At 54.4% G+C, this 26,125-nt stretch overlaps 13 protein-coding genes across 13 annotated transcripts; 8 read left to right on the top strand and 5 right to left on the bottom strand.

Annotated features, from left to right (window-relative positions):
• Positions 1–537: 537 nt before the first annotated feature.
• Positions 538–1,803, bottom strand: DSM5745_07181 (uncharacterized protein; the record flags this gene model as incomplete). Its single annotated transcript, XM_026749197.1, has 3 exons — positions 538–989; positions 1,037–1,457; positions 1,576–1,803. 3 exons carry the CDS (start codon positions 1,801–1,803, stop codon positions 538–540), a joined length of 1,101 nt encoding a protein of 366 aa, XP_026602287.1.
• Positions 1,804–2,261: 458 nt separating this feature from the next.
• DSM5745_07182 (uncharacterized protein) lies at positions 2,262–2,819 on the top strand (the record flags this gene model as incomplete). Its single annotated transcript, XM_026749198.1, has 1 exon — positions 2,262–2,819. One exon carries the CDS (start codon positions 2,262–2,264, stop codon positions 2,817–2,819), a length of 558 nt encoding a protein of 185 aa, XP_026602288.1.
• Positions 2,820–4,238: 1,419 nt separating this feature from the next.
• Positions 4,239–5,171, bottom strand: DSM5745_07183 (glycoside hydrolase family 131 protein; the record flags this gene model as incomplete). The annotated part of the gene is made up of 3 exons (XM_026749199.1): positions 4,239–4,583; positions 4,667–4,986; positions 5,051–5,171. The coding sequence occupies 3 exons, from the start codon at positions 5,169–5,171 to the stop codon at positions 4,239–4,241; spliced, it is 786 nt and encodes a 261-aa protein (XP_026602289.1).
• Positions 5,172–5,638: 467 nt separating this feature from the next.
• optB (small oligopeptide transporter, OPT family) lies at positions 5,639–8,014 on the bottom strand (the record flags this gene model as incomplete). Its single annotated transcript, XM_026749200.1, has 1 exon — positions 5,639–8,014. The coding sequence occupies one exon, from the start codon at positions 8,012–8,014 to the stop codon at positions 5,639–5,641; it is 2,376 nt and encodes a 791-aa protein (XP_026602290.1).
• Positions 8,015–9,419: 1,405 nt separating this feature from the next.
• On the bottom strand, positions 9,420–11,456 carry DSM5745_07185 (fungal specific transcription factor domain-containing protein; the record flags this gene model as incomplete). Its single annotated transcript, XM_026749201.1, has 5 exons — positions 9,420–9,532; positions 9,585–10,091; positions 10,135–10,394; positions 10,445–10,885; positions 10,936–11,456. The coding sequence occupies 5 exons, from the start codon at positions 11,454–11,456 to the stop codon at positions 9,420–9,422; spliced, it is 1,842 nt and encodes a 613-aa protein (XP_026602291.1).
• A 2,298-nt stretch (positions 11,457–13,754) lies between these two features.
• Positions 13,755–14,439, top strand: DSM5745_07186 (uncharacterized protein; the record flags this gene model as incomplete). Its single annotated transcript, XM_026749202.1, has 3 exons — positions 13,755–14,015; positions 14,085–14,297; positions 14,398–14,439. 3 exons carry the CDS (start codon positions 13,755–13,757, stop codon positions 14,437–14,439), a joined length of 516 nt encoding a protein of 171 aa, XP_026602292.1.
• Positions 14,440–15,853: 1,414 nt separating this feature from the next.
• Positions 15,854–16,372, top strand: DSM5745_07187 (GFA family protein; the record flags this gene model as incomplete). The annotated part of the gene is made up of 3 exons (XM_026749203.1): positions 15,854–15,974; positions 16,028–16,236; positions 16,292–16,372. 3 exons carry the CDS (start codon positions 15,854–15,856, stop codon positions 16,370–16,372), a joined length of 411 nt encoding a protein of 136 aa, XP_026602293.1.
• A 506-nt stretch (positions 16,373–16,878) lies between these two features.
• Positions 16,879–18,367, top strand: DSM5745_07188 (putative citrate synthase; the record flags this gene model as incomplete). Its single annotated transcript, XM_026749204.1, has 4 exons — positions 16,879–17,090; positions 17,140–17,337; positions 17,382–18,125; positions 18,214–18,367. 4 exons carry the CDS (start codon positions 16,879–16,881, stop codon positions 18,365–18,367), a joined length of 1,308 nt encoding a protein of 435 aa, XP_026602294.1.
• Positions 18,368–18,823: 456 nt separating this feature from the next.
• Positions 18,824–20,575, top strand: DSM5745_07189 (putative MFS efflux transporter; the record flags this gene model as incomplete). The annotated part of the gene is made up of 3 exons (XM_026749205.1): positions 18,824–19,156; positions 19,233–20,105; positions 20,177–20,575. 3 exons carry the CDS (start codon positions 18,824–18,826, stop codon positions 20,573–20,575), a joined length of 1,605 nt encoding a protein of 534 aa, XP_026602295.1.
• Positions 20,576–20,748: 173 nt separating this feature from the next.
• Positions 20,749–21,521, top strand: DSM5745_07190 (YbhB/YbcL family Raf kinase inhibitor-like protein; the record flags this gene model as incomplete). Its single annotated transcript, XM_026749206.1, has 2 exons — positions 20,749–20,896; positions 20,944–21,521. The coding sequence occupies 2 exons, from the start codon at positions 20,749–20,751 to the stop codon at positions 21,519–21,521; spliced, it is 726 nt and encodes a 241-aa protein (XP_026602296.1).
• A 585-nt stretch (positions 21,522–22,106) lies between these two features.
• Positions 22,107–23,726, top strand: DSM5745_07191 (Zn(II)2Cys6 transcription factor domain-containing protein; the record flags this gene model as incomplete). The annotated part of the gene is made up of 3 exons (XM_026749207.1): positions 22,107–22,596; positions 22,649–23,462; positions 23,546–23,726. 3 exons carry the CDS (start codon positions 22,107–22,109, stop codon positions 23,724–23,726), a joined length of 1,485 nt encoding a protein of 494 aa, XP_026602297.1.
• Positions 23,727–24,213: 487 nt separating this feature from the next.
• Positions 24,214–24,903, top strand: DSM5745_07192 (uncharacterized protein; the record flags this gene model as incomplete). Its single annotated transcript, XM_026749208.1, has 2 exons — positions 24,214–24,847; positions 24,896–24,903. 2 exons carry the CDS (start codon positions 24,214–24,216, stop codon positions 24,901–24,903), a joined length of 642 nt encoding a protein of 213 aa, XP_026602298.1.
• Positions 24,904–25,179: 276 nt separating this feature from the next.
• DSM5745_07193 (YbhB/YbcL family Raf kinase inhibitor-like protein) lies at positions 25,180–26,055 on the bottom strand (the record flags this gene model as incomplete). The annotated part of the gene is made up of 1 exon (XM_026749209.1): positions 25,180–26,055. One exon carries the CDS (start codon positions 26,053–26,055, stop codon positions 25,180–25,182), a length of 876 nt encoding a protein of 291 aa, XP_026602299.1.
• Between the last annotated feature and the right edge of the window lie 70 nt (positions 26,056–26,125).

Here is a 26,125-nt window from a genome sequence, read left to right on the forward strand (position 1 = left end):
TGCAATGTTGAAAACACACCCACTCCACTGTCTCCAGTTTGCCGCCGTGGCCCCAGCAAAAGACCGATGGTTCCATTTCAGTTGTCGTAGCCGGTTCGTCGTACAGGGTGCATGCTTCGGTAGGGCCCAAGCATGCCCTTCGTCCATGGATGCTTCAACGCCCAACGCAGCATGAGACTTGAAAGATACTCAGTAGGAAATACAATCCACTTGTGAAGCAAATATTAAGCCAATGGGAGGCAGTCAACTAGTGCTGAACCGGGTAATGGTGTGAGACGCGTTCAGAATGCCCTGTATCAGGCCTGCATGGAAGTTAGGGCGATCCAGCATCCCAATGACTCCAGGCACCCTATACGCTAGGTACGGAATTCCATTGCTTTAGGTGGGGTGGTTCCTGCATACGTAGAGAACTACCATACACCCCTTGGCAAGCTCGACCAAGTCCCAGAGCCGCGGATTCAAGACATGGAGCGTGGTGTCCACGTAGCACTGCAATCAAGTCCAAGTAAAATGATGCCAATGCAATGGCTGGTTTACCTAATTGCTCATGTTCGCACAGTCCCCGACCCCATCCCCATCCCCAGCAACAAAGCCCGCAATCTGATCCAACTGCCGAAGAACATACCTCCGCCCCTCCAACTGATAATTCTTATCATCATCATCTTTATCACCTTCCTGCGCTTCCAATTCCTCCAATGCAATGCACAGCCACCGCCAGTCCAGCTCCTTACGGTCCAAGCTCAAGTCCCGAGTTTCATGAAACAGTGCCGGGATCCTAGCTCGCCAGAAGGCATTGCCCAAGTATAACCCCATAGCATCTTCAACCGCCGCGACGTCCTTGGACGGAAGCATATCCACCAACAGACGGAGAACTTCCGCCGGAAGACGAGCAAGGCGAGTGGACGCCGCTGCTTGGACAGGAGTGTAAGCCTTGCCCCGCGCCCGCGCCTCCTCGACCATGGCCCTTGTACGCTTACACACGAACGGATCTACCAGACCAACACGTTAGCAATAAATCTACCGTAGAGGGGCTGACGCGGAGTAGGTGACAAAGAGTCCATACCAGTAGCACTATTCATCAGGCCCGTCTCATCATCGTATTCCCCTATCTCCTCGTCGGGGGCTGAGAAATACCAATTCCAGAACGAGGCTGCTCTCCGATGCAAAGCGCGCAGCAGGATCCCCATGTCGCCGCCTGCAAGCGCCCAGACCCTATGCGTGCGCAGCACCTGCCAGCACCGCGCGTGGACGGGGAGAGCCATGAGTCTGTTGGCATGGCCCAGGGGACGCGTGGGTTGTTGGAGAAGGGCCGTTGCAAGGTGGGCCCTGTACATCCGCGACCCCTCCCAGACTTCAGGGCGGACTATGCCCTTATTTCCGTCCCAGGGGGCTTGGAGGGTGCTGAAGCGGTGGTCCGGGCTGTTGAGGCGGGTGATACCGGAGAGGTGGATGATGTTCTTGCGCGGATGGAAGAGAACTGAGGTGGGCGTTAGAGAGAGAGATGAAATTGATGAGTTGGTTCAGGTGCGTTGCAGTCCAAGGGAAAGGGGACTTGCTCAACCGGTAATAGCAAACCCAGGTGCGCCCGCGGTTGTCCTTGTAGTAGGACCCGTTTCCCAGAATGGCGTTTTCGGTGTACACGCCGGTCTTCAACTCTCTCCCGTCATAGAACAAAGCACTCAACTGGGTGTTGCAGATGTAGCATCTCGGGTATGGCTTCGGGGTGCCGTAGACCGGGAGCTGGTCTGTTGCGTCCAGGTCGCGGATGTCGCCGGTGCTTTCGATCATGGCTGTGTTTTCCATGATTTGGCATGTTCAAGGAGTGTGGTCTTGGTTTGGACGTTCCCTCTTTATCAATCATGACAGCATCAGCCGGAATTGTTGGCCGAATTATGCTAAAAGCGTCATACGAGCCCAACAACCGGGAGTGATTCGAGGATATCCAGCATGGGCGGAACTGTCAGCCGAGTCAGAGAAGCTTCTCAGCTGCTGCTCATTCCAAAGAAAGCCATGCCAGATGTGGAAGGTGCGGCTGCTTTGGACCATGGTCGCTTTCCCTTCTTCCAAGTCTTCTCTTCGCAAACACCAACTTCTCCCATCTCAGCGACACGCCCGAAGACAGGGTTTACTCCTGTCAACACTTTCGCCATCGAACCCCAGTCAAGACGGGGCAACACTGGGAATGCCAACCTTTTCGAGCAGTTGCCATTGAGACTGCCGTTAGATTTTACACCTTCAACGGCGGGACACTGAGGCCCATGATGCCGCACCTTGGACGACAAATGGATGTGCGCAGGAATGCCCGGGCAGAGGTACGCATCTGGATACTACCACACCCTCACCACATTCTCGGCGAACACGGCCACGGCCGAGTGACGGCCGCAGCGCCAGAAGACCGCGTCGGCGCCATGTGGAGCGTCATCCTGTCGGCGAGCTTCCCCGTGAGGCGATTTGCAATCGAAGCCCAGTCCCGGAACCAGAAGGGCTACACGGATTTCACGGTAGCAAAGTGGACCCGACGGAACGGCCAGTCCGTCCGCACTCTGTTTCTGGTCGTCGAAACGAAGCGCGCCCCCCGACGCGGCCGAATGCCCTGGGCATCTGCGAAACGCCAGATGGAGGGGTACCTGCGTGGTTACGCACGCGAAGCAGCAGCAGGCAACATTGGGCCAGTCAATCTCTTCGGGAGGTTGCCATCGGCACCAGAGTCAAGTTTTATACAACCAGAACAACGGGACGCTGAGCCCTATATCTCCCCGGCCCGGCCCTGGCCGAACCGCAACAGCAGGCAGGCTGGGCGAGTCAACCTCTTGCGGTAGTTGCCATCGACACCAGAGTCAAGTTTATACATACAACCCTGGAAGGAATAGGGCTCGCCTGACGACGGGACAGCCAGCGGCTGGATTCGACGTGTGGGGAGATGCAGACGAAGTGCAGAACATCATGTGTAATTAGAATAGAACTACCGCCAATGAAGCCAGCGAGGAATAGCGCCGCAAGTGTATTCTAATCTCTTTACAATCATGGGCCATGGCCAAAGAATGTTGCCTTGATGAGACTGAGAAACAAACCAAGTACCGTGCCTAGGTAGTCATAGACCGCAAGCTTGCTATTCCGAGCATTTCGTAGCGACTCTACCCTGTGATAAGAATTATATAGAGCCCGGAATAGATGTAATTCAACGCTTGACTCCTGAACTGGCCATGGCCTGAATCGCGAGATATCGAAGTGTCAAGTGGCACCCAAGTACCTAGGTTTCCCGTTTTGTGGTTCTGAACGTGGACATGCTGTTTCGATCTTTGCTGATGGCACGGCAAAAGAAGTAATTTGTTCTTTGTTCCTTGCTCCTTGCTCCTTGCATACATAACTTGGCACCATGGGATGTTGCCAACTTGAACGAGCGAAGTACCATCAGGATAGATAAACTGACCCTGCAGGTGTACATAGTGTCCCTATGCCTCTTGGCCATACTCTACCATACACAAGGTACCGACTGAAGAATTGCAGCAGCAGCAGCCATGCGCGCAAAGACGTCCCTAAGTCTTGATACCAGCAACTGTGTGAAGTCCGAGTGCCTCTCCGTCTTTAGATACGACCATGGCCAAGTTGGCATTGGCGCTGGGATGGTGGCAATGGCAAGCTCTGGAACTGGAGTGGGCCAGGGCCGCCTATTCCTAAGCTAGGTAAGGATGTCATTCTTCTCAAGATACCATTAGCATTAGCATCCCGCCGGCCGCGTGGAAGAGCAACCTTGGTACTACCCTACCCTAGGGTAGAGGGGAGTAGAGGGTGTCCGTGGCGTAGGGTGGTTCAGCAGCATGGGAGATGGCCGCTGCTCTCTAGGCAATGGGCAAGTGGGGATCGAGGTGGAATGGGTCATTCTCTTGCATTCTAGCTATTCTTGTTGGGACTGGGCCTGGGACCGTGGTCTGGTCCATTTGCGTAATCGAAGGGCCGATGCGCGGGAGAAACGCAAGGGCAAGGTGGAGCTGATTGGATTGATAATGGTCATGATAATCCACCTGCGGCCATGGCCATGGCCATGGCCGTTTTTGTCTAGACTGCCAGTGGTAGGTGTAGGTATGAAACACATTCATTGGAAGGTATGTAGCCCGAGACCAGCTCTGCTGCCTACCCACCATTAGGTACCTAGGGTATACACCCTCCCATCTCCAGAAACTGCCTACCATACCTATACAGCCTCCCATCTCCAGAAACCACTCCCCTTCAACCCCAATCTAAACCTCCAGACTAACATCCCCCTCCTCAACATAAACCCCTCCCCAGTACCACGCCTCCTCCCCTCCATCCACCCCATTATCAAGCCTCAAAACCCCCACATGCCAATCCTGCCCATTACTCTGCGCACTGGCCTCAACAGCATCCACAACAAGCTCCAACTCCTCCGCGCCCGTACTCGCATAGAGCTCCACGCCCCCGTTATCAAAATCAATCCCGTAGGCAAAGTTGTACCACTCGCCCGCAACAAGTTCTGTACCCCATTGCGCGGCGCTGTTGGCGTACCAGGTTAGGTTTGAGGAGACGTCAGAGGACCCGCCGTATTTGAGCTCGGTGAAGTGGCTCTACATACACTATCAGCATATCCCAATACCAAGGAAGGAAAGCTGGATGGGAGGGAAGGTGGGAAAGGGGATAGCGGACGGACCTCGAAAAACGCAACCTGGTGCTCGATGTCCTCATTCGGAAAGCCCTCCTCGTTCACAGCAAGTGAGAAATGATAGTACAATTTCCCACTCCCAATATCAACCCCAGCGCCACTCTCAACCTGCGGGATGAGTTCCGTGCGCATCATACTCTGCCCGTTCCAGGAGGAGGTATTATCGAGCGTAGTCTTGAGACCCTGTTCATCGCCGACGAGTGTGCTGTTTGGGTTTTTGAAGGTGTCGCTGAGGGAGAGGTAGTGGCTTGTTGATTCGGTGCCGTGGATGTACCATTGGTATGGTGGGATTTGGGAGGACCAGGACCCTGCACAATATCTCTGTTAGTCTGCTGGGACTTAGATCAGGGAGAAGGGAAGGGGAAGAGGTACATTTATCGAAGTTCTCCACGGTGAATGTCTCGTTGAAGAGGCCGCTCCAGAGGGTGGTTCCTGCGTGGGCGAGGGGGAGGGTTGAGAGGGAGAGGGAGAGGAGGGAGAGGGTGGATTTCATTTTGGCTTGCTTTTTCCAACTTTGCTTTTCTTTGACTGGGATGCTTGGGTCTTGGTATTCTGATGTCTGGGAGGGAGAGCTTTATAGCGGGCGGCAGGCGGGATACGCGTTTCATGGTGTTTCATGTAGAGTGTCTCCCCCTTCCAGTTTCCACAAGCGTCACGGATGGATTGCGAATATAACTGCGACAGGGACGGAGACAGGGTCAATCATCTGTCAAGTTTCAGTTCTTCGAGTCTTCGCTCGGAAAGTCGGTTGGGTGGTCCGGTGCCCTGGTGCATATAGGTAGGTCCGCAAGTTGGATAGGGCTAAATCATAAGGCCATTCATTATCTCAACTAGCTAGGTAGGGTAATCCGTAAGACAGGAATTAAGATATTCATTAATCATGACATGACCATAACCATCTCCGCTTCTCGAACACAGTCCTCCCCCTCTCCACCTGTCACCCCGTACTCGTACAGTAGGCTAGGACCAACTCTCCGGCCCAAACTTCACCCCCGTAACCTGCACCGCCGTACCCGCAGCATCCATCGTATCCGCCGCAATGTTCGTTCCCCACCAAGCCGGGAAGTCCGTCTTGGTCAGGTTCAGGGTAAGGAAAATCAGAATCGTGCAGAGCGCAAGTCCGACATCCAGACCCGCAGACACAACGTAGTTGTACTGCATCCACCAGCCGCGCCAGCGGTCGCGAATGTACTTGTTAAAGATAAAGCCGACAATGCCCCATGAAAGATAATTGAGCGGGGTGGCCGGGGGAATGAGGGCGCTTCCACCGAAGATAATCGGCGCATTGAGCAGGCGCACCCAGCGGGCGTACTTGGTGTTACGCAGGAGCTTAGCCGCGATGAAGAAGATGACAGGCAGAGCAAAACCAGCGAGCCAGAACCACTGCAGGCTGGCGTACATCTGGCCGGGAGAGAACATCTTGGCCGGACCGATGGTGCCCCAGATGACAGAAGCATTAAAAAAGACGCGGCCGTTAGGGCAGGTGTAGCGGTTGGGCTGGTCCAGGGAGCAGACGTCTGTAATGGCACCGAGCGCCCAGTTCATGACGCAGATTTGGACGATCGACGACCAGAGACAGGCGACCATCTGCGCGGCAAAGGTCACTCGGGGCGGAATCTTCATGTAGTGACCGAGCTTCAGGTCCTGGGTGAAGTACAACCCTTGCGACATACTGATGTAGCCGTATGTCTTGAAGAGCATCATCGCCATCGGGCGCCCGGGCTGCATGTAGCCAATCACAAACTCGGTGATGACATTGAGTCCAATTTGGATGTTCGTCGACGCTTGGATGATACCGATAGGCAGGAACCAGACTGCGCCCATGATCAAGGCAATGAAGAACGCCCACCAGCTGAGATGAGTCGGATAGCCAAGCACAACACCAAGACCCATCCCAACCATGACAAGCGTAGTAGCGCCATACCACCATAAGGGCACGGGCTTGAATCGAGCCATGAGACGACCGTGGACATCCTCTTCCTCATGACCGACCTTGCGGAACCGCGCCCAAATGTCCTTTCCGTTGAACAGAATGGCATTGACGAGAACGGCGATGATGGTGGCAAAGGACAAGCCGTAGCACAGCGCAAACGTCGTCGACAAGAACAGGGGAGAGTAATTGTTGTACTCGGCCGTGTTTAGGGTCATCTCCGGAGTGAGGATGCGACTGACATTGTACACCTGGCCCATGTTGTCGTAACTGCTGGAGTCGCTGATGGGCAGGTACTTGGCAAAGTTGGTTCCGGTATAGTGCATCGCGGGGGTGACGATCCAGAAGAAAATAAACAACCCAATCAGCGTGTTGGCAATGCCGTGCCAGGGCGCAATCATCGGGCTGAAGTTGAAGCCCGAGACCTGCGTCCAGTCAAAGGTGATGGGGATCAGCGAGATGCCCGTCCAGCCGCCGAACAGCTGGTTGACCACCACGTTCTGCGGCTTGATCCAGGTCACCCAGGCAAACACACTCAGGAAGGGCGCAATGTAGCCGGGGAACCAGTACCAAAGGAACGATCCGATCATGCAGTACAGGAACATGCGGTACTTGCCCAGCGTCCAGCCAGACACTTTGCTCGGGTCGGGCTTGGAGTGGTCGTGGAGCGCATTGAAGAGCTGGGTGTTGATGAGGGTCGACGGCCAGATCATCGCAGCAGGACTGACCAGGAACCGATGGAAGAAGCCGGCAAAGCCAAAGCCCAGCATCTGGGTCGAGATGCACATGAAAATCTCAAACGCCCAGTCGAAGCGCTGGTTGTAAAAGGCACGCTGGGCGAGCAGAATATCGGTGGCGTAGGCCGCGCCGCCGCCAAAGGTGGCATTGGCCATGATGACCGACATGGCGTGTTCCTTCTTACTGAACGGACCGGGGTTCAGATTGACGCTCATGCCGAAGAGGCGGAGGGTCTTGCGCGGCATCCACTTGGCCCAGGCGATACCAATGGGGTATGCGACGACCTGGCAGACGTAGGAGGGAATGACAATGTACGGCTGGCGCATGGAGAACAGCATGTTGAGGACCGACCCGACAGTCGACAGCAGCAATCCAATCACCCAGGCGCGAAGTGTGTTGGAGTGGCCGCCCTCGTCGACATTGGGCACCGCGGCGCGAACCTCGGGGTAGGGGGAGTTCTCGAGGAGACTGGCGGCGACGGACTCGCGGCGGGCCTTGTCGGTGGCGTGGAGGGCATCGTTGACCTCGTCGACGACCTCGTCGGGGAGGTTGGGGTCCCAGTGGTGGTGTTCCTTGAGGTGCTTCAGCTGCTCGACGGTGTCGGAGCCGGAAGGGGCGTCGTCGGAGTCGTTGGCGGACGTAACGCGGACGGGGGTGTCCTTCTCCATGATGGCTCTGGTGAACTCGCGATGAGTTCGAGGTGAGCACTCAATGGGTGGGGGGAGAAGAAAAGAAGTGGTGGAGGAGAGCTGGAGAAAAAGCAAGTGTTACAGGGGAGCACCTCGCCTTTTCACTTCCCTGCAGCACCCTTGCTGCTTATCTGGGTAGCATCAATCAATCAATCAATCAATCAATCTCGTTATCAATCGAACTGAACTACAAGATACCACCTATCTAACCAACTTGAGTCCCATCGCGCGCCCTCTCTATTCACTGTCAGGGAACAGTCCGAGTCCACCAGTCAGACAGGCGAGCCCCTTCTGGCATATTGCCCGATCACAGTCGCACAAATCTCGAGTCGGCCATTCATCTTGATCCAACAATGTCACTCACTGCTACCCCAGATACTCGAGTGCCAATCTAGAGTATACAGTTGGAGGCGTTCGATCGGACGTCTTTCCCAAGCAGGCTAGGCACTCCTTATCTGGCGGGCACGGCACAGGCCGATGTCTTATGATCCTGCCCACTGTAGAGTGCAACGTTGGCGAGACAGCTTGTGCGCGATAAGCTAGACTCTTAGCTAGCGAAGCATCAGGTCAAGCCCGCCCCACCAGTAGCCCAGACTTATCGCTCCTTGGCTGAATACGGTGCTGACCCTGCACGCATTCTTATTCCAGTTGTCGCGTGGAAGACGGAAATAGACTGCACTGCCACTGGGTAGGAACTACGGAGTCCTTCGAGTCTGGGACGATGAATCGAAGATCGCGGGGAAATGGGTCATCCAGGCACAATTGAACGGAGTAAGTTGTCAAAGTCAGCTGGCAAGAAAAGCAGAGCAACCCCAACGGCCTATCAGTGATTAAAACGCTGGCTAGAGGCGGTTAGCAGATAACAATGTTACATGGGGCCATTTTGGTGAGACAGCTCTCCGCAATTGCCATTGCCACATGCCTCGGGACGAACTTGGAAGATGGATAAGAGGGCGATGTTATTGCGAATTTGCGAACATGGTCTTGAACACTATCTATCGCTTTACAGTAGTGGCGGATATCCAGAACGCCACGCCCATGCTCCAACAAGTCAAAAGCCGTCCAGGTATGCCACCTGCCTATTCCAGACAAGCACGCGGAACAAGAACCCGTATCGCAATCTATCAGTATCCAACGGTCCAACCTCTTTCTGTCAAAATCGAACAAGCCTTCCAGAGGCCATCCGTTCTAACCGAGACTCGAACAAACCGTCGCCGATAGAAATGTTCTCGAACGCCATCTGACAGACCAAGCGAACCGTGCCGACAGATAGTTCTCGAACGCCATCGATAGAGACCAAACGAATCGTCGCCACTAAGCAATCCTCGAACGCCATCAGATAGGAAAAAGCCGAGCCCAACCGCAGCCCTACGCCCGGTTCGCATTACTCGGGGATATTAAGTGCCCACTCGAGGTCCGTCCAGAAGCCATCGTCGTAAAGGTGGTTGGCAGAGCCCGCTTCCGACGCAGCCGGGGTCTCGGTGTTCTCCTCCACGCCTGCAAGATAATGATAATTAGCACGGCAAACCAAGGTGTTCACGGGACTCACTAGCACTCGGCAACGGCGGGTCAAACTCATCCTTGAACCACCACATGGCGTCGATGATCGGGCACAGAGCAAGACGGCTGCGGATGCGGAGGTTGATCATGACGCTGCCATCGGGCTTGCGGAACGCCTTGGTGCTGTTGTACAGGTGGCTCAGGACGGCGACGACCTTGCTGGGCATGTCGGCGTTGTGGACGACCATGAGTTTCGCCAGGTTCAGCGATTTCATGAAGTAGTTTCGCGCCTTTGCGAAGTCCACGACGTCGGTGTCGTGGCCTTTGATGATGCGCAGGAGAATGGCGCCGCCGAGGAGGAGGCCGAACCAGCCCTGGGACGGGCAGACGGCGAGGGATGGGAGTTCGTGCGCCATGTCTTCGACTGCGTCGATGACGGCGCATGCGGCGGTTACGAGTTTGCCCAGGCGGTTGTCGGCGTAGAGGGTGTGGTTCTTGAGGAAGTGGATTCCTTGGACGCTGAGGCAGGCGACGAGGATGTCGAATCGGGCCATCCCTGGGATGTTAGCCTAATGCGCTTTGCATGGCGTGGAGCTTACATGTAGTTGAGTCGACATGTAGATCGTTGATGCGCTGCTCGTACGATTTCAGAAGTAGGTCCAGCCCGCCCTCGTCCGCTGCGCTCAAGGTAAGGACTCCGTATTCAGCTACCGCCGCGCCGCACTGCGTGACGACTTCCTGTGCCTTCATCCGCGTCCGGACGTGGGACGACATATGCTGATACAGCGCCTTGCGTTGGTTGATGTCGTGAGCCATGTCGGGCAGAGGACGAGGAGGCTGGCCTTTCATCAAACATGCACTGTCCAGTGTTACTTATTGGCTAGAAGAACGAGGCTAGCTTGGGCATACCGTTGGTAAGTAATAACGGTATAAGCCCACAGCTCCGAACGACGACTGATGTCCGCAATATGAGGCACCGGCTGCTTGGTTTTGAAGAACTCGTGGCTGGTCACTGGGTTGTGCATTCCGTACATCATCGCGACGTGAAGGAGCAATCCAGTCAGAGGGAAGATGATGTCGACTCCACCGTCTGCCTTGGGGAACGGCCAGTTCAAAACGAGGAGCAAACCCTGCACAATGTTCCACGCACCGCAATCTGACATGGGCGACAGGAACGCCATCTCGATAATGTGCTTGGCCAGGGCAGGGAAAATCGTCGGGTTCTTAGCGCAGGTTCTCGATGCGGTCCCGATTATCGTCCAGAATAGAAACTCCGACTGTTCGTAGGTTAAGTTCGGGGAGCTCTCGGTGTCGAGGCATGGCATGAAGACGACGTATTGGCGGTAGAAACTGTAGACAGGGAGTCAGAGCCTGCTAGAGCACATTTAACGGCAGCTTACAGCCCGAAAATCTCGTTGATCTCATCCCCGCTCAGGGTCACGCCCCCAAGGGTACGCGGCAGGGTGCGGTCCGAGTCGACTCCAGAAGCCATCACATACTCCTTTTTCTTCGAGACGATTGGGCCCATGCCGACGGGAGGGTGCATCAGCTGAGGACGAGTCTGTCCGTTGGCAGTATTCTTGTAGATGGATCCCGGCACCATGTCTGGGAGCTTCGACCCGTTGGATGTGCGGCTCTCAAGTGTCGCGAGGGCAAGGTGAGGCAACGCGTCGGGGGCGGCGTCCGGGAAAAGGAGCTGCGAGGCGTCAGTGCCAGTAACCTCGGTGTGTCCCGCGTCGATAGCATCAGTGTAGGCATCCGCTGCCCCGTTGAGCTTAACGGTGTCGACAGACTCCGGCATCATCGCGGTAGGGGTATCGGGGGTGAGCGGGTAACGGCTGGCTGCGCGGGCGTTGAGCTGCTTTCTCAACTCGTCGGTTTCCTTCTCCAGCTTCTCGTACTTCCTGTGGCTATTAAGCATTTTAAACCTGGGGATGGGTTAGACGTACTGGCGTTTGTGTTCCCTGCGGAAGGCCTCTGATAACACACACTCGATTCCGAGCTTCTCACAGCGCGAGCAAGGCTGTCTCTGGTACGCGTCGCAGCGGGCCTAATCGAGGAGAGTGGTAAGTGGAAAGTTCTGAGTGGGCCCGGGAGAAGTGTTACTTTCTGCTGGCGACACTCAGTGCATGCCTTCTTTATCCTCTTTGAAGTCCTGGGCGGCAGAGATTGTCAGCAGGCGGAGCTTCCTCAGGAGTAAGCAAACTTTGAATCAAACATTTTGGAATGAGATTTGAGCGGAAGATTGTGGATGAGAGCTTACGACAGTAGATGGCAGTCCTCCATCTCGAGGTAATCCGGTCAGTCAGGCTGTGTTATGCCGTATAAATGAATCCGATGACATTATGATGAATCCAGGGAGAAATTGGGCAGGGTTAAAGTCATTGATCTATGGGAGCAGTGACTGGGTCTTGAGTGAATAAGTAGAGTGAAGCTGTGAAGACAAGCTTTCAGGTGGCCACTTACATTCTCCCTTTACCATGCACAGCAAGGAATTTTCCGCACTGATGGCGGAATGAGTGCCACCTTACAGGCTGCTGCACAGGTATTTAATTTTTGTTCTGGTCTATCTCAGTCATTGACAAAAAGAACTGTCCGCAGTCAGTGGCCTAGTCGGTATCAGGTCCGCCTAAAGAAAGCGTATAATCAAATCAATTCAAAGTCCAGAAGCCAGGGATATCCTTCATCGGTCTCAATACACCTGCGCGTCGCATCGCCAGCGTAATCTAACCTGGTTAGGTACAACCACTGGCAGTTCGTCGATACATCACAGAGGCCGATGAGCTTATCAGGTCAGTTCCCTACTCGACATCTCCTACCTTGGATGAAACATCCCAGTTGACCCAAACGCGGGGACGGTCATATATCAAAGTGAACGCGGTGCAAGGAAACCCCCGGACCGGGACCGGTTCTGCGGCCAGGCAATTGACCGGTCATCCCGGTTTCTTTTGCGTTCTGGGTAATAATGAGCACGACTAAAGATGCGAAAGGGGATTTACTTTGAGGTGATCTTTCCTCTTCTACGTCAGACAAATGCGCCGTCGGTGTCCAGTCTTTGGACGGCGGTAAGCAATATATATACAGCGTCTGCCGTAGGCTCCCTTGCGAACAGAGTCTGTTGCCAACCTTGACTGGCAAAGTCTCCCATGAGCTTCAGTTGATATCACGCCAAGTGCCTAACAACTTCAGTATGGCTCTTCGTTCCTCGTGAACCTCCCTCTCAGTCAAGACAGGCTCTTTTCCCAGGCTCACAGCATTTGCCAGATTTGCCAGGAAGCACTGGACACTTCAAGGGTATTCCATGCTGATGCTGCAGCAGTCTGGCGAGCCCAGCATCTATCCAGTCGCACGCGCCAAGCTTAGTGACACAGCCAGGCTGGAGGAGCCATCCTATGCGTTCCACGATGACGACCTCTGGCAAGTCCACGAACCCAACCACGACGTCCAGGGACATCCAGTGCAGGTGAAGCTGCAGTGATGCTACAGTATCACAACCATTACCCAGAGTTACTTCTACCTCCAGTCACAGTGACATTAGAAGGTGCCCTCGAGCGCGCTCATACTCCTGGTACTTGGTGCTTCGTTTCTGTACAAAGGTTGCAGCCGGGCGTTGACAACGCATCGTACGTATGTTGACTCGCAGATGGTAGGAATCGAGACTGGTTCTGCCAAAGCCGTTGACAGGGGACGAACCATCGTTCCTGGTTGGGCAGCCCCTGACCGTTGACGAACTCTTGAAGAGACGTGACACGAGGGATATGCGAGCACGGGAACGATGGGTTATTTCAGGCGCGGAAGATGCTGAAGCGCTTAGCGCAAATTCATCAAATCGTAAGAGCCGTTACTCGACAGCATACTCGGGCGCTCTGCCATTGAGTGAGTCAAAAGTCGTCCTGGGAGTAGAAACGTAGCAATTCATTGTCTCCCGCACCCTAGACGACCTCCAACTTCAGATTGGTAGCGAACTTTGTACTCAGAATTATTCTTGAATCGCGAACTTATGGACGTGCTTAGAGAACTACCTAGATAGATGCTCAAGTCAATGGCAGGATTATTCGCGGAGTGGTTAGCAACGATGTCATCAAGCTCCCGAGTGAGTTTCGTCTTAGGCGATACTGACATCAGAATCGCCACTACAAACACAAACAAATCTTAAGAGCTGTCCACTCCTCACTCTCTAGTTCTGACATATAGAAGCATAATAAACTGACTCACCATCATGTCTTCGTCTGACACCGAGTTTCCATCCATCGCCGACCTCAAGCATGCCGTCGAAAGCGGCCAGCGGATCACGCCCGAAGACGTTTCGGTAATCGGCCAACTCGAACGCGAATTGAGCGGTTCTACGGGTCCGATGCAGGAAACCGCACAAGCGCTTGTGGCGGGACAGATGGATTTTGATGCGAAACTAGACGAGCTCGCAGTAAAGCCCCGGAGTCATATTACAATGCAGGATGCGCAGGAGATTGAGGATATGGAGGTACGCTCAGTCGTCCTGGTCTATGATAGTAGCTTGAAAGGCTGTCGTTGACCCATTGCTTCACGGCAGACTCGGGCATTCAATAAAGCCCCCGGGCCAGGCTCTATTGCCAACCAAGTCAGGTCGATCGCAGACAGGAATGAGGTAATGGGCCTTCCTCCAGTCTCGGCTGATGCGCCGATAGCCTTTGTGACAAAGGATGATGCGAGGGAGGCCCAGCATGCGGAAGCGACGATCTACGGGGGACAGAACCCTAAAGGTGGAATGGCGGCCCATATGCAGGTAAGAACTGCGGGTCTCTTCCGGAGTACTTAGCAAGTGTCCGATGGAGTGGCTCCAGCTACCAAGTCACCGGTATGAGCAAGTTGCTAACTCTGCTAAGAGCGCCGCGGATAAGTTGGAGCGCGCTCGGCGTGACGGCTAGGTAGTTGAAGGGATCCAAAGTACGTCCAAGACGCTGAACGAAGTAGATACCAGCCCAGCGGCTGACCGTTTAGTCAGGTTTGACATGCGCTTACGGCAGTCCGCTGTCATTGGTATCCTGATAAACGGCGTGAATCCTAGCCGGGGTTCGAGCCTCCGACTGGGCCTCAAGACAGTCGACAATTGGCGGACTTTAAATTGTTTCTAGGCGCATATCGTTTCAACGTTGGCGTTCAGGATCAGCTTGTCGAAAGGAAACAACCAATCGGACAATGTATTGTTGCTTTTGAATCCTGCAGGTGTTATTTGGAATTCTTCTAGACGCCATGTCAGCATCAGCAACGGCAGACGCTTATCATGCTGCAATGGGGATTTTGACGTAGCAAAAGCCGCGGAAAGCCGTTTCACTCCGCCAAACATATGGTTCGTGGTTGTGGTGTTTTATGGTAGAGAAAAGTGGACTGACAGACACTTGCCCATGATCTCTCGTGTAAGCTTCAATAAGCGGTTGTGCCATGGCAGTTGAGTTTCAGTCCCACAGCAGTCCTTCCGTCGTCTCAGCCCTGAGCCGCGGTGTAGATCAGCGTCGTAAATCGACGTACTCGCTTCGCCGTGATAAACCGGGTAAAAGGCGGATCGACACTGCGACAGCAGAGCTTATCACCGCAGCGCCTCTTCCTGCATTCCTCCATTCCTTTATGCATGATAGATTGACCGTGACAAATACTTGCGTCGGCGGCGTTTCGCTTCGGGATCCAGGAATCAGGAGCTGAGCTGCTGGACAGTTGCGACCGGGAACATTTCGCGGTGTCGGGCTGAAGAAGATCCCAGCTGTAGCCTGGGTCGAGGACCGGGCAGAAGCGATTGGTTCCGTGCGCAGGCTCGCGTCGAGTTGATGGGGAAAACTCCAGAGGAGATCCGGTTCGTTGGTGAGGCTGGGGTTGCCCCTCTCTGCCCCTCTGCCCCTCCATAGCTGCGATCGCCAAAACAATCCCAGCTCGTTATGTCGCGGTGTCCGGCGACAAAGACATAGGGGGTCGTCAAAGAGGAAGCAGACAAATTGATGCTCATATCACATCAATTGGAGTGAATGATGCAGACGCGACCAAGAACGGCCTCGAGACGAGCAGGAGGAGGCCAACGGAGAATGACGCAAGTTGTTGAGTGGTCCCCGCCTCCTCGCACCTTCCCCTCCATCATGACAAATTCCCAGCTTAGCTCTGTTCTCTCTGGCTCTCGGTGAGAGGTGATCGACTGGCCCATGGAATTCTTGATCAGGAGCAGAACTCTGCAGAGCCATGCCGTGGCTATAAATACCGTGCCCCTTCCTCAAGGGTCCTCAATTCTGAGCACCTTGATCGCTACTCTCTCCTCCCATCCAATCAGACATCCAAATCCCCCAAGCTACCAACACAATGCCTCTCACCGGACACTGTCTCTGTGGTGCTGTCACCTACAAGGCCGAGGTTGACCAGCCTCTCATCACTGCCTACGACCACTGCGACGACTGCCAGCGCCAGAGCGGTTCCACCTACTGTACGTCTCCCCTTTCTCGGCGACCACTCCTCGCTAATTGCTAATTTCCCCAGCTCTCGTCGCTGTCGTCCCCAAGGACTCCCTGACAATCAACGGCCCCACCAAGAGCTACGCGAAGAACGGTTCCTCCGGCAAGGCCGTCCACCGCATCTTCTGCTCCGAATGCGGTTCGCCCATCGCTCACGACCCCGAAGCCGCTCCTCCGATCATCGCTCTGAAGGCTGGTACTTTGGACATTGAGATCAAGAAGACCCTCAAGCCCGTACGTTGCACGATCTGCTGGAACTCCAAGGATATATACTGACACGCCACGATAGGACACCGAGATCTGGACCGTCAGCAAGCTTCCCTTCTGCCAGGAGCACCTCGAGAAGCCCTTCGAGCACATGCCTAACTGAACGATGATGGACGATTTATGAATGGACGACAGCAGTTTATTGCGCGATAATATAGCAAATTGAATACTTTTTGGTCCCTATCTGGTCACTTTCCGGTCCTCTCACATATTAAGCCACCTAAGTTCTTGCCATCCCTCACAAACTCGCGTGTGATCCTGAACGACCTGAGGCTCGAAAATGCCTCAAGGTAAATGTTTGCATCCTCATAGTACCCAAACTCAGCCCCTTTCCAGCTCGCGCGTCTTCCAATCACGTCCCGAAACATAGCCAGGATCAGGTGAGCAAACATGGCGTTGTGAGACAGGAAAATCGCCGCGTGGGCGGGAGGGCTACACAAGCCATGGATGATTCATCACCTGTGTAAGTCGTTACAACCTATTCGTTCCAAGCGCGAGTACTTGCGATCGGACTCGGACATTGGCACTCTCCGGAGCTGTCTCTGTTGAAAGATACAAAAGCTGAGTCTCACGCGGACAGAATATAGCTCGATCTACGAATGTTTAACGATGTCATCGGGCACGCTCTACATAAGGGACTCGCGGACTGATGGGCGGTACGAGATTCCAATCCGAAAGAACTCCATATCGGCAGTCGACTTCAAGCGGATAAAGGCTTTAGGGGCTGGAACAAATCGCGCCGACCAGATCTCAGGCGGACTGAGAGTGCATGATCCAGGGCTACAGAATACGACTGTGCTTGAGTCAGCCATCAGTTTCTCGTACGCAGCGCAGTGCTTCCAGACTCTTGATCGAGACTAACATTATCAGAGATCATGAGCGAGGCCTTCTTCTCTTTCGCGGCTACAGCTTGGAAGAACTGTGGACTAGCGACTTCGAGGATATGATGTATCTGCTCGTATGGGGTTCATATCCGACACCGCCGCAGAAGGAGCAGCTTCGATCCAAATTGGCCGCGCAAATGCTTGCCGTGCCTGGGACCGTCCAAATGGCTATACGAGCCTTGCCGTACGTACCGCACACCGGGTCCTTACGATGGCTAACTATCGCAGCAACACCACTCCCCCACTAGCACTCATGCTAGCAGGCCTATCCACCTACCTATCATGCATACCGGACTCTATTCCCGCTTCAACCAACGCGCATCAATATCGAGCCAATCGGGAAAACGTGGACAACGCCATTCTACGCACGGTGGCGGCGTACGCAGTTGTGTTCGGAATCGTCGCCAGCCACCGCAAGGACATCCCCTTCACCCCACCATCTCATGACAGGACGTACTGCGAGAACCTCTTCACCATGGCCGGACTGATTGACGCAGCGACAGGAACTCCAGACCCAGTCAAGCTTTCCTGCTTCCGCCGCTTTGCCATGCTCAACGCCGACCACGGCATGGCGCTAACCGTCTTCTCCGCGCTCGTTACTGCCTCGTCGCTTACGGACCCAGTTTCATGCCTCATCGCATCAGTCGCATCAGCTTGGGGCCCACTGCACTTTGGCGCAACAGAGTCTGCTCAGCGTGCCTTGGCAGAGATCGGAACGGAGGCCGGAATCCCCGCTTTCCTAGACGAAGTCAAACAGGGTCACAAAAGGCTATTCGGATATGGCCACCGCGCGTATAAGGGGATTGACCCCCGAGTGCGTTTTGTCCAGTCAATCCTTGAGGACCTACCGCCCACTCCTCTCATGAAACTATCCGAGGCCATTGAGCGTGCTGCATCGGGGGACAACTACTTTCGGAGTAGAGGGCTATACCCCAATGCGGACTTTTATGGGAATTTCGTTTTTACGGGAGTGTACGTTGCCTTCATGGTTTGCTTGTGATGAATGCGCATGCTACAGATGCTTCGACGGTTTGATTGACACTGATTGCTGTTTAATTAGAGGATTCGAGGTCGAGATGATCCCGGCGGCTATGCTTGCGCAGCGAATCATGGGCATCATGGCACATTGGCGGGAGTACATGCGTGAGTTTTCACTTGTTCTCCCAGTTACGCTGCAACGGCGATGCACCATCGGGAAATTACGTCTGTTCTAACGTCCTTGCTACGTAACTAGTAACATGCGGCAAATTGTTTCGTCCAGCGCACCTCTACACAGGGGATGCACGGGAGGATACGTACCGCCCGAATATTTGAGTCTGGACCTGAGCATGGACTGGATTGAACTTGGATCGGAGACAGGAAACCTCGTCCTACGCTTGTTCGCCTGCTCCAGTCGCCTCGACTGTTTGATGGGAGGAATTGTTCGGTCAACGCCGTCAAGTTCTGAAACGATAGGTAGTCCGGATGTTGTGCTTGCTGTATACTTACGCTTCAGTTAGTCAGTGGTTTGTCAATCAAACCAAGTAATCAATCAAACATACTCCTTCGCTACTGCATGGTACGGCGTATATTCATCCTAGATTACAGGTTCATCTACCCTACCATACCTCACCACCTACTCAGGTCCCTTTCTGACCCCAACTATGATACCTCGCAAGGAACCCACCACCATGCCCCCAGCAACAGAAACAACGCCCCTCCTGGCACCGGGACTCTTACCACTATCCCTATCATCACCCTCGTTATCTCCATCGCCCTCACCCTCACCCTCATCCTCAAATCCACCCTCCAAACCCGTCCCCGCAAAACCCAAAGCCAAAACCACCCCACCCCCCAAGACGCCATTCCCCCCCTCCCAAAAACGCCTCATAATCCTCACAGCCTCCCTAGCCTCAACCTTCTCCCCCCTAAGCTCAAACATCTACTATCCCGCCCTGATTGCCCTCGCCTCCGACCTGCACGTCAGTCCGTCACAGATAAACCTCACGATCACGACGTACATGGTACCCGCCCATCCCCAAACCCCCTCACTCACACTTCGGTATCCAAACGCTAATATGTGGTAATTGGAGATGAAAGGTCTGCCAAGCTCTCTCCCCAACCCTCACAGCAACGCTTTCCGATACACACGGGCGCCGACCAGCCTACATACTCTGCCTGAGTCTATACATCGCGTCAAACATCGCTCTATCCCAAGTCCACTCGTACAAATCCCTCCTTCTTCTCCGCGGACTCCAGAGCACCGGAATCAGCGGCACCGTCGCGCTGGCCGCGGCCGTGGCGGCGGATATCATTGAGCCCGCTGAGCGGGGGATGTACATGGGTTTCACGTCTCTGGGGAACATTCTGGCACCGAGTCTGGGGCCCGTTTTGGGGGGTGTTATTACGGGGAGTAGGTTTGGGTGGAGGGGTGTTTTTGGGGTCCTTGCCGGTGCGGGGATCGTTGTGTTGGGGGTGTTGGTGGTGGTTTTGCCGGAGACGAGGAACGCCAGTCCGTCCTGCAAGAAAAGGGCCGGGGGGCAAGAGCAAGAGCAAGGACAAGGAAGTGAATCAACGCCAGCGTGCACAGATGGGCTTGTCAAGAAACAGAGGAACCTCGCCGTTCTGAATCCATTTGCGTCTCTGCGGCTGCTGGGACACCGGCCCACCGGTCTGATTCTCCTCTCGAACGGGCTCGTCTTCGCAAGCTACTACGCCGTGACGGCGGGGATCCCAGCGCAGTTCAAGCGGCTCTATGGACTGGAGGATATGGGGATCGGGCTTGTTTTCGTGCCAGCGGGTGTAGGGTCGTTGGTTTCTGCGGCGTTTTGCGGGAAGGCTGTTGATCGGAATTATAGGAAGGTGCAAAGAGAGTATCAAGAGACGAGGAGAAGTGCGGATCGAAGTCGAACAAGGACGGATCAGGAATTCCCTATTGAACGCGCAAGACTGCAGATAGGGGGTCCAATGACGGTGAGTACCGCACATCCCAGACCAGACTCCAATGTACAAGTGATGGAATTGATACTAATAATAGGGTCTAGCTCCTCAGCGCACTCGCAATCCTGCTCTACGGTGTGGTTCTCGATCTGCGGCCTCCCCTCGTGGTTGCCCTGATCCTGATCTTCCTCGTCTCATTCTCCATCACAGCCTCCTACAACGTGATGAACGTACTACTGGTCGATCTGTACTACAGCACACCGGCAACCGTAATGGCAACAAACAACTTCGTGCGGTGCTTTCTCGGCGCGGCGAGTACAGCCCTTGTCACGCCGATGATCGAGAGGTTTGGCAACGGGCGGACATATGGCCTTGTGTCGGCGGTGATTGCGGTAGTTTGCTGGCCGATTCTGGGCATGGTCTATGCGAACGGCGTACAGTGGCGAGTACAGAGGGAAAGCGAGCGAAACAGAGGTCTCGGTGAGAGCGATGGAACGGTATAGAAATGAGTAGACCCCCTATTTAACTCGCCGGATGTCAATAGTCACCGAGGTCTAGAAATGCCACGAGTTACACATTTCGCTTGCTACGGTTCGTATAAAGGGGTTGTCTGCTGAGGATGGATCATGAGTAGTGGCCAAGGACAAGATAGCCAGTGACGAAGAAGGCTGGCAAGATGCTCGCCCAAAGACTCTTCTATCTCACCTCATGCTTTTTGGTGGCCTTTGGGCAAATTGACCCGTTGCCACATGGACTGCCTCCCCTTGACCTTCGTTACCCTAAAAGGCCATGGGTACTCCCGGGAGACACGCTTGAAATGTCAGGTATGATGGCTCGGGCCTCCGTACAAATGCAGTACTAAGCCTGCTAGACACGCATCCCTTGCCGCAAATCAGCAGCCTCCGATTCCACGCAAACTCAACCTATCTGATCGTCATGGTGGATCTCGACGTTCAAGTCGGGCAAACCTCAACGGTCGTCCTCCACTGGTTTCAACCAAACCTGGTGATGCGCAACGACAAGCCGTGGCTAGAGCCGGACGGCCATGGGAAGGGCCCGTTCGGCAAACACCCGGCGGAGTATATTGCTCCCCAACCCCCGCCAAACACGCATCACCGGTACGTCTTGCTTGCGTTCGAGCAACACGAGCAGTACATGTTCCCCGGCTGTTTCGGACATATTTTCCCCAAGACAATGGAGGCACGGGCCGGGTTTGATCTCCGTCAGTTTGTTGAGGTCACTGGCCTCCAACGTCCCGTGGCTGGTAACTATTTCTTCGTCCACAATGACGGGCCTACGACAGTGACGTCGAGCACGCCCACCCCAACGCCAACGACGACGTGGATAAGAACCGCTCCCTGTAGCCAGCCGGTGATTGCAACGGCTACCAGTCCAGCAGAGGTTCGGGAGCATGTGAGGGGGGCGCAAGGGCGGCAAACTGTCATGTAGCACAGGTGGATAGCAGGACGGGTGGGGATACTATCCGCTGGCGGTTGGATGGGCCGCGTTGATCCCGTTATTCCGGCAGTTAATTAGTCCAAGACATGGTGTAACCCGTATGGTTTAGGGCAGTCCGTTAGGGGTTGGAGTCGTAGGGAATCCAGAGTCGTTGATTAGCTCAAGTTCTTCCTGCCCAGACAGGGTCCGAGGCCGGTTCTAAACTAGGCGTGATGAACTTGCAGAAACTCGACCTACTGCAGCATCAATGGTGCCACAGCGCCGGTGATAAGCATTTGCATCCTTTTCTTAGCATAGCACGAACCATGCGTGGTTTTCGCCAGCAATCGAGCGAACACCTAGATTTCAAGGAGCTTGTGGACGCCCCATGTGGTACGTGGAGCATGTAACCTAAACCAGCCAGCCAGAGCAGGAAACGCAGCACTATTGCTACCCAGACTCCACTCGGCCGTTGCGGTCTTTCTCGGAGGAATGCTGTTGGACTGTGGATATGGTAGACTTTGGCTCATCATATATACGCCACCGAGTTTGCAATTTGGGTTGAAACTTTTGCATACTGCAGAGACGAACTTCATCATGAATCAGCTCAAAGAAAGTGACCTTTCTTCTGACAAGCAACCCAAGAGTGTCAAATGGGGCGATCTTCCCCCCGATAAGCTGCCAAAGAGCGTCAAAATCCGCCAAACGTGCAACGCCTGCCAGCAAGCCAAGATCAAATGCAGCCACGAGAGACCGTCTTGTAAACGATGCCAGAAGCATAACATCGAATGTGTTTACAGCATCTCTCGCCGTCTAGGAAGACCCGCCAAAAAGAGAGATCCGCATCTCGAGTCTGGCCACAATGATGGCGGAGTGAGTAAGAAGGTTCGGAACCAGAAAAAGAAAAAGGTCAAGGAAGAGCCAATGCCAGACTTCGGAGCAAATGATGGGTCTGTGGACGGCGAGGACAAGCCTCTCTTCGACAAGCTTCCGTTTGAGCATGGCCATATCGACGAGATGTCGGTCGAAGCGGCGAGTTTACCGACCCCGTCCTTCATGGACATCGTCACAGCACCGCCTTTCTCAGGTTCGTCTATTCAATCCTCATTACCACGGCCTGGCTAACTCGAGAGGTTCAGTGGCTTCAGATTTTGATATGGCCTCGGACAGCTGGCTGCACGAGTTTATGTCCAACCCTTTCACGGATCCGGGTCAGGATTGCGGGTTTATGGACCAGATTGACAACGATGGCAAAGGGGATGACAGAATGTCGATGGACTTGGATAGTCTTCCAGTCACGTCGGAAGGATTCTCGGACTCAACTTCCGAAGCACTGGACGCGCCGTCGACCTCGAGTTGTTATTCTGGCGTCAATGACTGCCTAGCTCATGGCACTTCTCTTTCCAGTAGCGGTCAGCCATGCTTCCAGGGCAACTCAGTCTACCCTGAACAACTGAAACAGGAGGCATTCCCTTGGTCGCAGCCACTCCCACCTCTAGGAGGGGATTTTGGGGAGCCGTCGGGCTTCTTCACTCCGGTCGGCGCGAAGCGGCCGCACGACTACAGCTTTCCGGAAGAAGACTTCAAAGCGAACATCAACGGCTTTTCGAGTAGTATTTTCCCGTGCCAGAATCACGAGCAAGTGGTTCGGGACCTTATCCGACTAAATGCATGCGCCATACAATCCGGTCCCACAGTTGCCATTGACACGATTCTGACGCGGCAGCGAATGCTGCAGCAGTTGATTGATACAATCCTGCAGTGTCGCGGCTGTTCGCGAATAAGAGTGGACTTCCTCATGATTGTCATCCTCAGCATCGATAGCGTAATCACTGCGCTAGACACCATAACCTCCGCCGAGAATGATGTAGTAGAGAGATTTTTCCCCGACTATTTCGGTGCTCTGGCCCAGGAGTATAGGCCTGACGCTGGGCTAGCAACACGGTCACGAAGGTTCAAAGGCGGCAATGTGCAGTTCAGAACTCAGCTTGATGCATGTCCACTGATAATTGGGGGCTTTTGCGTGCCATCTGAAGAGAAGTGCGTGTTCGTGAAGCGGGTACTAAAGCGGCGCCTGGAGGGCTTGCAGAGGACAGTCCGACGGATCCTTGCCTACACGCAGGAGTTTCTAACACCGTCGAGGGGCCGGGTGATGATGATGAAGGAGACGTATCAGAGACTGCGACTGATCATGATGAAGCTGGACATGTTGACTAGGTCGTGACGTAATTTTCTTGCTTCGAAGATCCCATAATACAAGTCTATCATCCACACCCTCTCGCGCCGAGTATCGTAGCCAAGTCCGCCTACGAAGGCTCAGCTGCCCCTTCGTCAGGTACCGATGAGCGTCAGCGCCCAATCTGGCCCTGGTGATTGAGGTGGTAACCATACCCAGGTTATAGTTGACTGTGCAACACTCGGCGGATCGGAGGAAGTGTGTGGTTTCACGATGATTTGGCCGCGCGAAGGACGGGCCAACGGGGCTTGCACCTTGATGTGATGGAAATTGTGAGGCTGATGAATGACGCTTCCCTCACGAACCCGAGGTTGTATTGCCTATCCGTCGACATCAGAGCTAGCATTGCGCATGTGAAGAGGGGCCGTGTTTGGGAGTCACTGCTACCCTCTATATTAGCCTCTCCCGTTTCATCAGGCGTACCAAAACGCCCGTTCAGGGGCAGAACATATACATCAGGGGCCAACAATGCCGACTTACCCCAACTTCAGCACAGCAAAACTTAGCACCAACTCTTTGTCCCTCGACCGCATCATTTACTGCCTCATCCTCGCTTCGATGGAGGCGGAGGCCGGGTGCCAATGTTCGATAGGCGCCTTGCAGGTTATGAATGAAATCCGAAGCGTGCCGACTGTGGTGGAACTCGAAACAATTCTCGGGCTGGTTGACCGCATACATATTCAGGGCCAAGCTATGCTCAAATGCAAGGAGTGCCGAGCGAACCCCGGATCAACCCTCTTGACGCTCCCAGCACTGGCAGACCAGTCCCTTGCTCTTTTCGAGGCCGCTTGCTTGGCATACAACGTTACGCGAAAAGACGCGCTGTTCGATCCCTCGCTGCCTCAGTTCCTATGCATACGGAGCAAGATGCAACTAGGGCAGATGGACCTCGACGACGACGAGACGGTGGTGCTGGTACGGATGCTGCTTGGGAAAAACTCGATGAAACTGCTGGAGCTGTTGAAGGGACTACGATCCCTTGCGAAGGATTGTGGGCAGTCACATAGAGCAGGAGCCGCGACGTTGAGAGCATGCGAATCTTCGGTTGAGCCGTCAATCCATCGTCTGGCCGTCTTCATGGAGCAGATTGAAGCCGAAACTGGTGAGCAGGTCGTTTTAAGTCTGTGGGAGCGGAACTGACAGTATATAGGAAGTTAAGTGGGCGGTTTGTGTATTGGAGGCAAGGCGAATGGTAGCCGGGTTTATGCTGTTGATTGTCCCTTGTACTGTTGTTCATAATTGAGTAATTTGGGGTATCATAACAAAGGGCAGCGTTGGCAAAGTAGGTAGCAGACGATGTAGAGATATAATTGGAGGGGCGTTGAGGATATACAGCAAGGAAGAATAGACACCTCCTGCCTCAGTTCACGATGTTCCCCTTGTCCATTCCTCCCATGTCGAAGTCGTTCGATCGCGGCAGGAAGCAGGCCTGACTTAGCGAGGCCAAGGCCGTTCAAAGTGTCCGGTCCATTGTCCCCAGCCGATTACCTTATCGGTCAATGCCTTCTTGACTTGGCGCTTCGTGACCTTGTCAGGTCGGTCGAAATGTAGAGGCTCGTTGAGGGCGATGATGGTGTATACATATCGATGGACTCCATGACCGAGAGGAGCAGCAGCGCCAATATATGGTGTCCCCCTCATGGTCGGCACAAAACCCCAACCTGCCAATGTGAGACGGCCGGCACAATTCCTGTCTTGCTCGATATCGTCGGGAAACGCCTCGGTGGTGATGGGTGGGATACCGAAGAAGAGGCCGTGGTTGATGATAGAGAATGGTATAGGTGCATCGAGATCCTCACAGATCAGAACATATTGCTTGACGTCGAGGTGGGCTGGTGGCCTCCATCGGAGCTCCGGGATCTTGCCGATCTTGCCATCGTCTAGGCAGGTGTGATTTGGAAGTAGATGGGAGCCGGAGTGGCCGCACTCCGGGGCCTCGAGAATGATGTTGGGCTCCGGATGGTGTCTGAAAGCACGGTGTCTGATAATCTGCCGCGAGTCGTGGCCTCGGATACGATATAGCAGCCTGCTCAAGGCGAAGATAATCCAATTGATGACGAGGAAGATGGCGGAGGTGAGGGGACGAAACATCTCGAGCGCGAAAACGAGCGAACGAGGTCGGATTATACTATAGGTAAAGGAGGTCAAGTGGTATAGAGTAGCGAGCGTGGGGATGCCTGGGTAGAAGAGGAGGGAGAATGGATTGAGAAGAAGTGACCGGTCCCAAAACAGGAAGGAGGTCGGGCCGGCACCGGGTGCGCTTCCCTGCGTGGGCGTTCGGGTATTTTCGAGGGAACACAAGGCCTTCATCTCCAGCTGTCGGACATGATGCTAATGAGCCGGCTGACATGCTGCCCATCGTCTCAGCTACCCTCAGTAT

Source organism: Aspergillus mulundensis, assembly GCF_003369625.1.
Source record: "Aspergillus mulundensis strain DSM 5745 chromosome Unknown scaffold_7, whole genome shotgun sequence".
Taxonomy (NCBI): domain Eukaryota; kingdom Fungi; phylum Ascomycota; class Eurotiomycetes; order Eurotiales; family Aspergillaceae; genus Aspergillus; species Aspergillus mulundensis.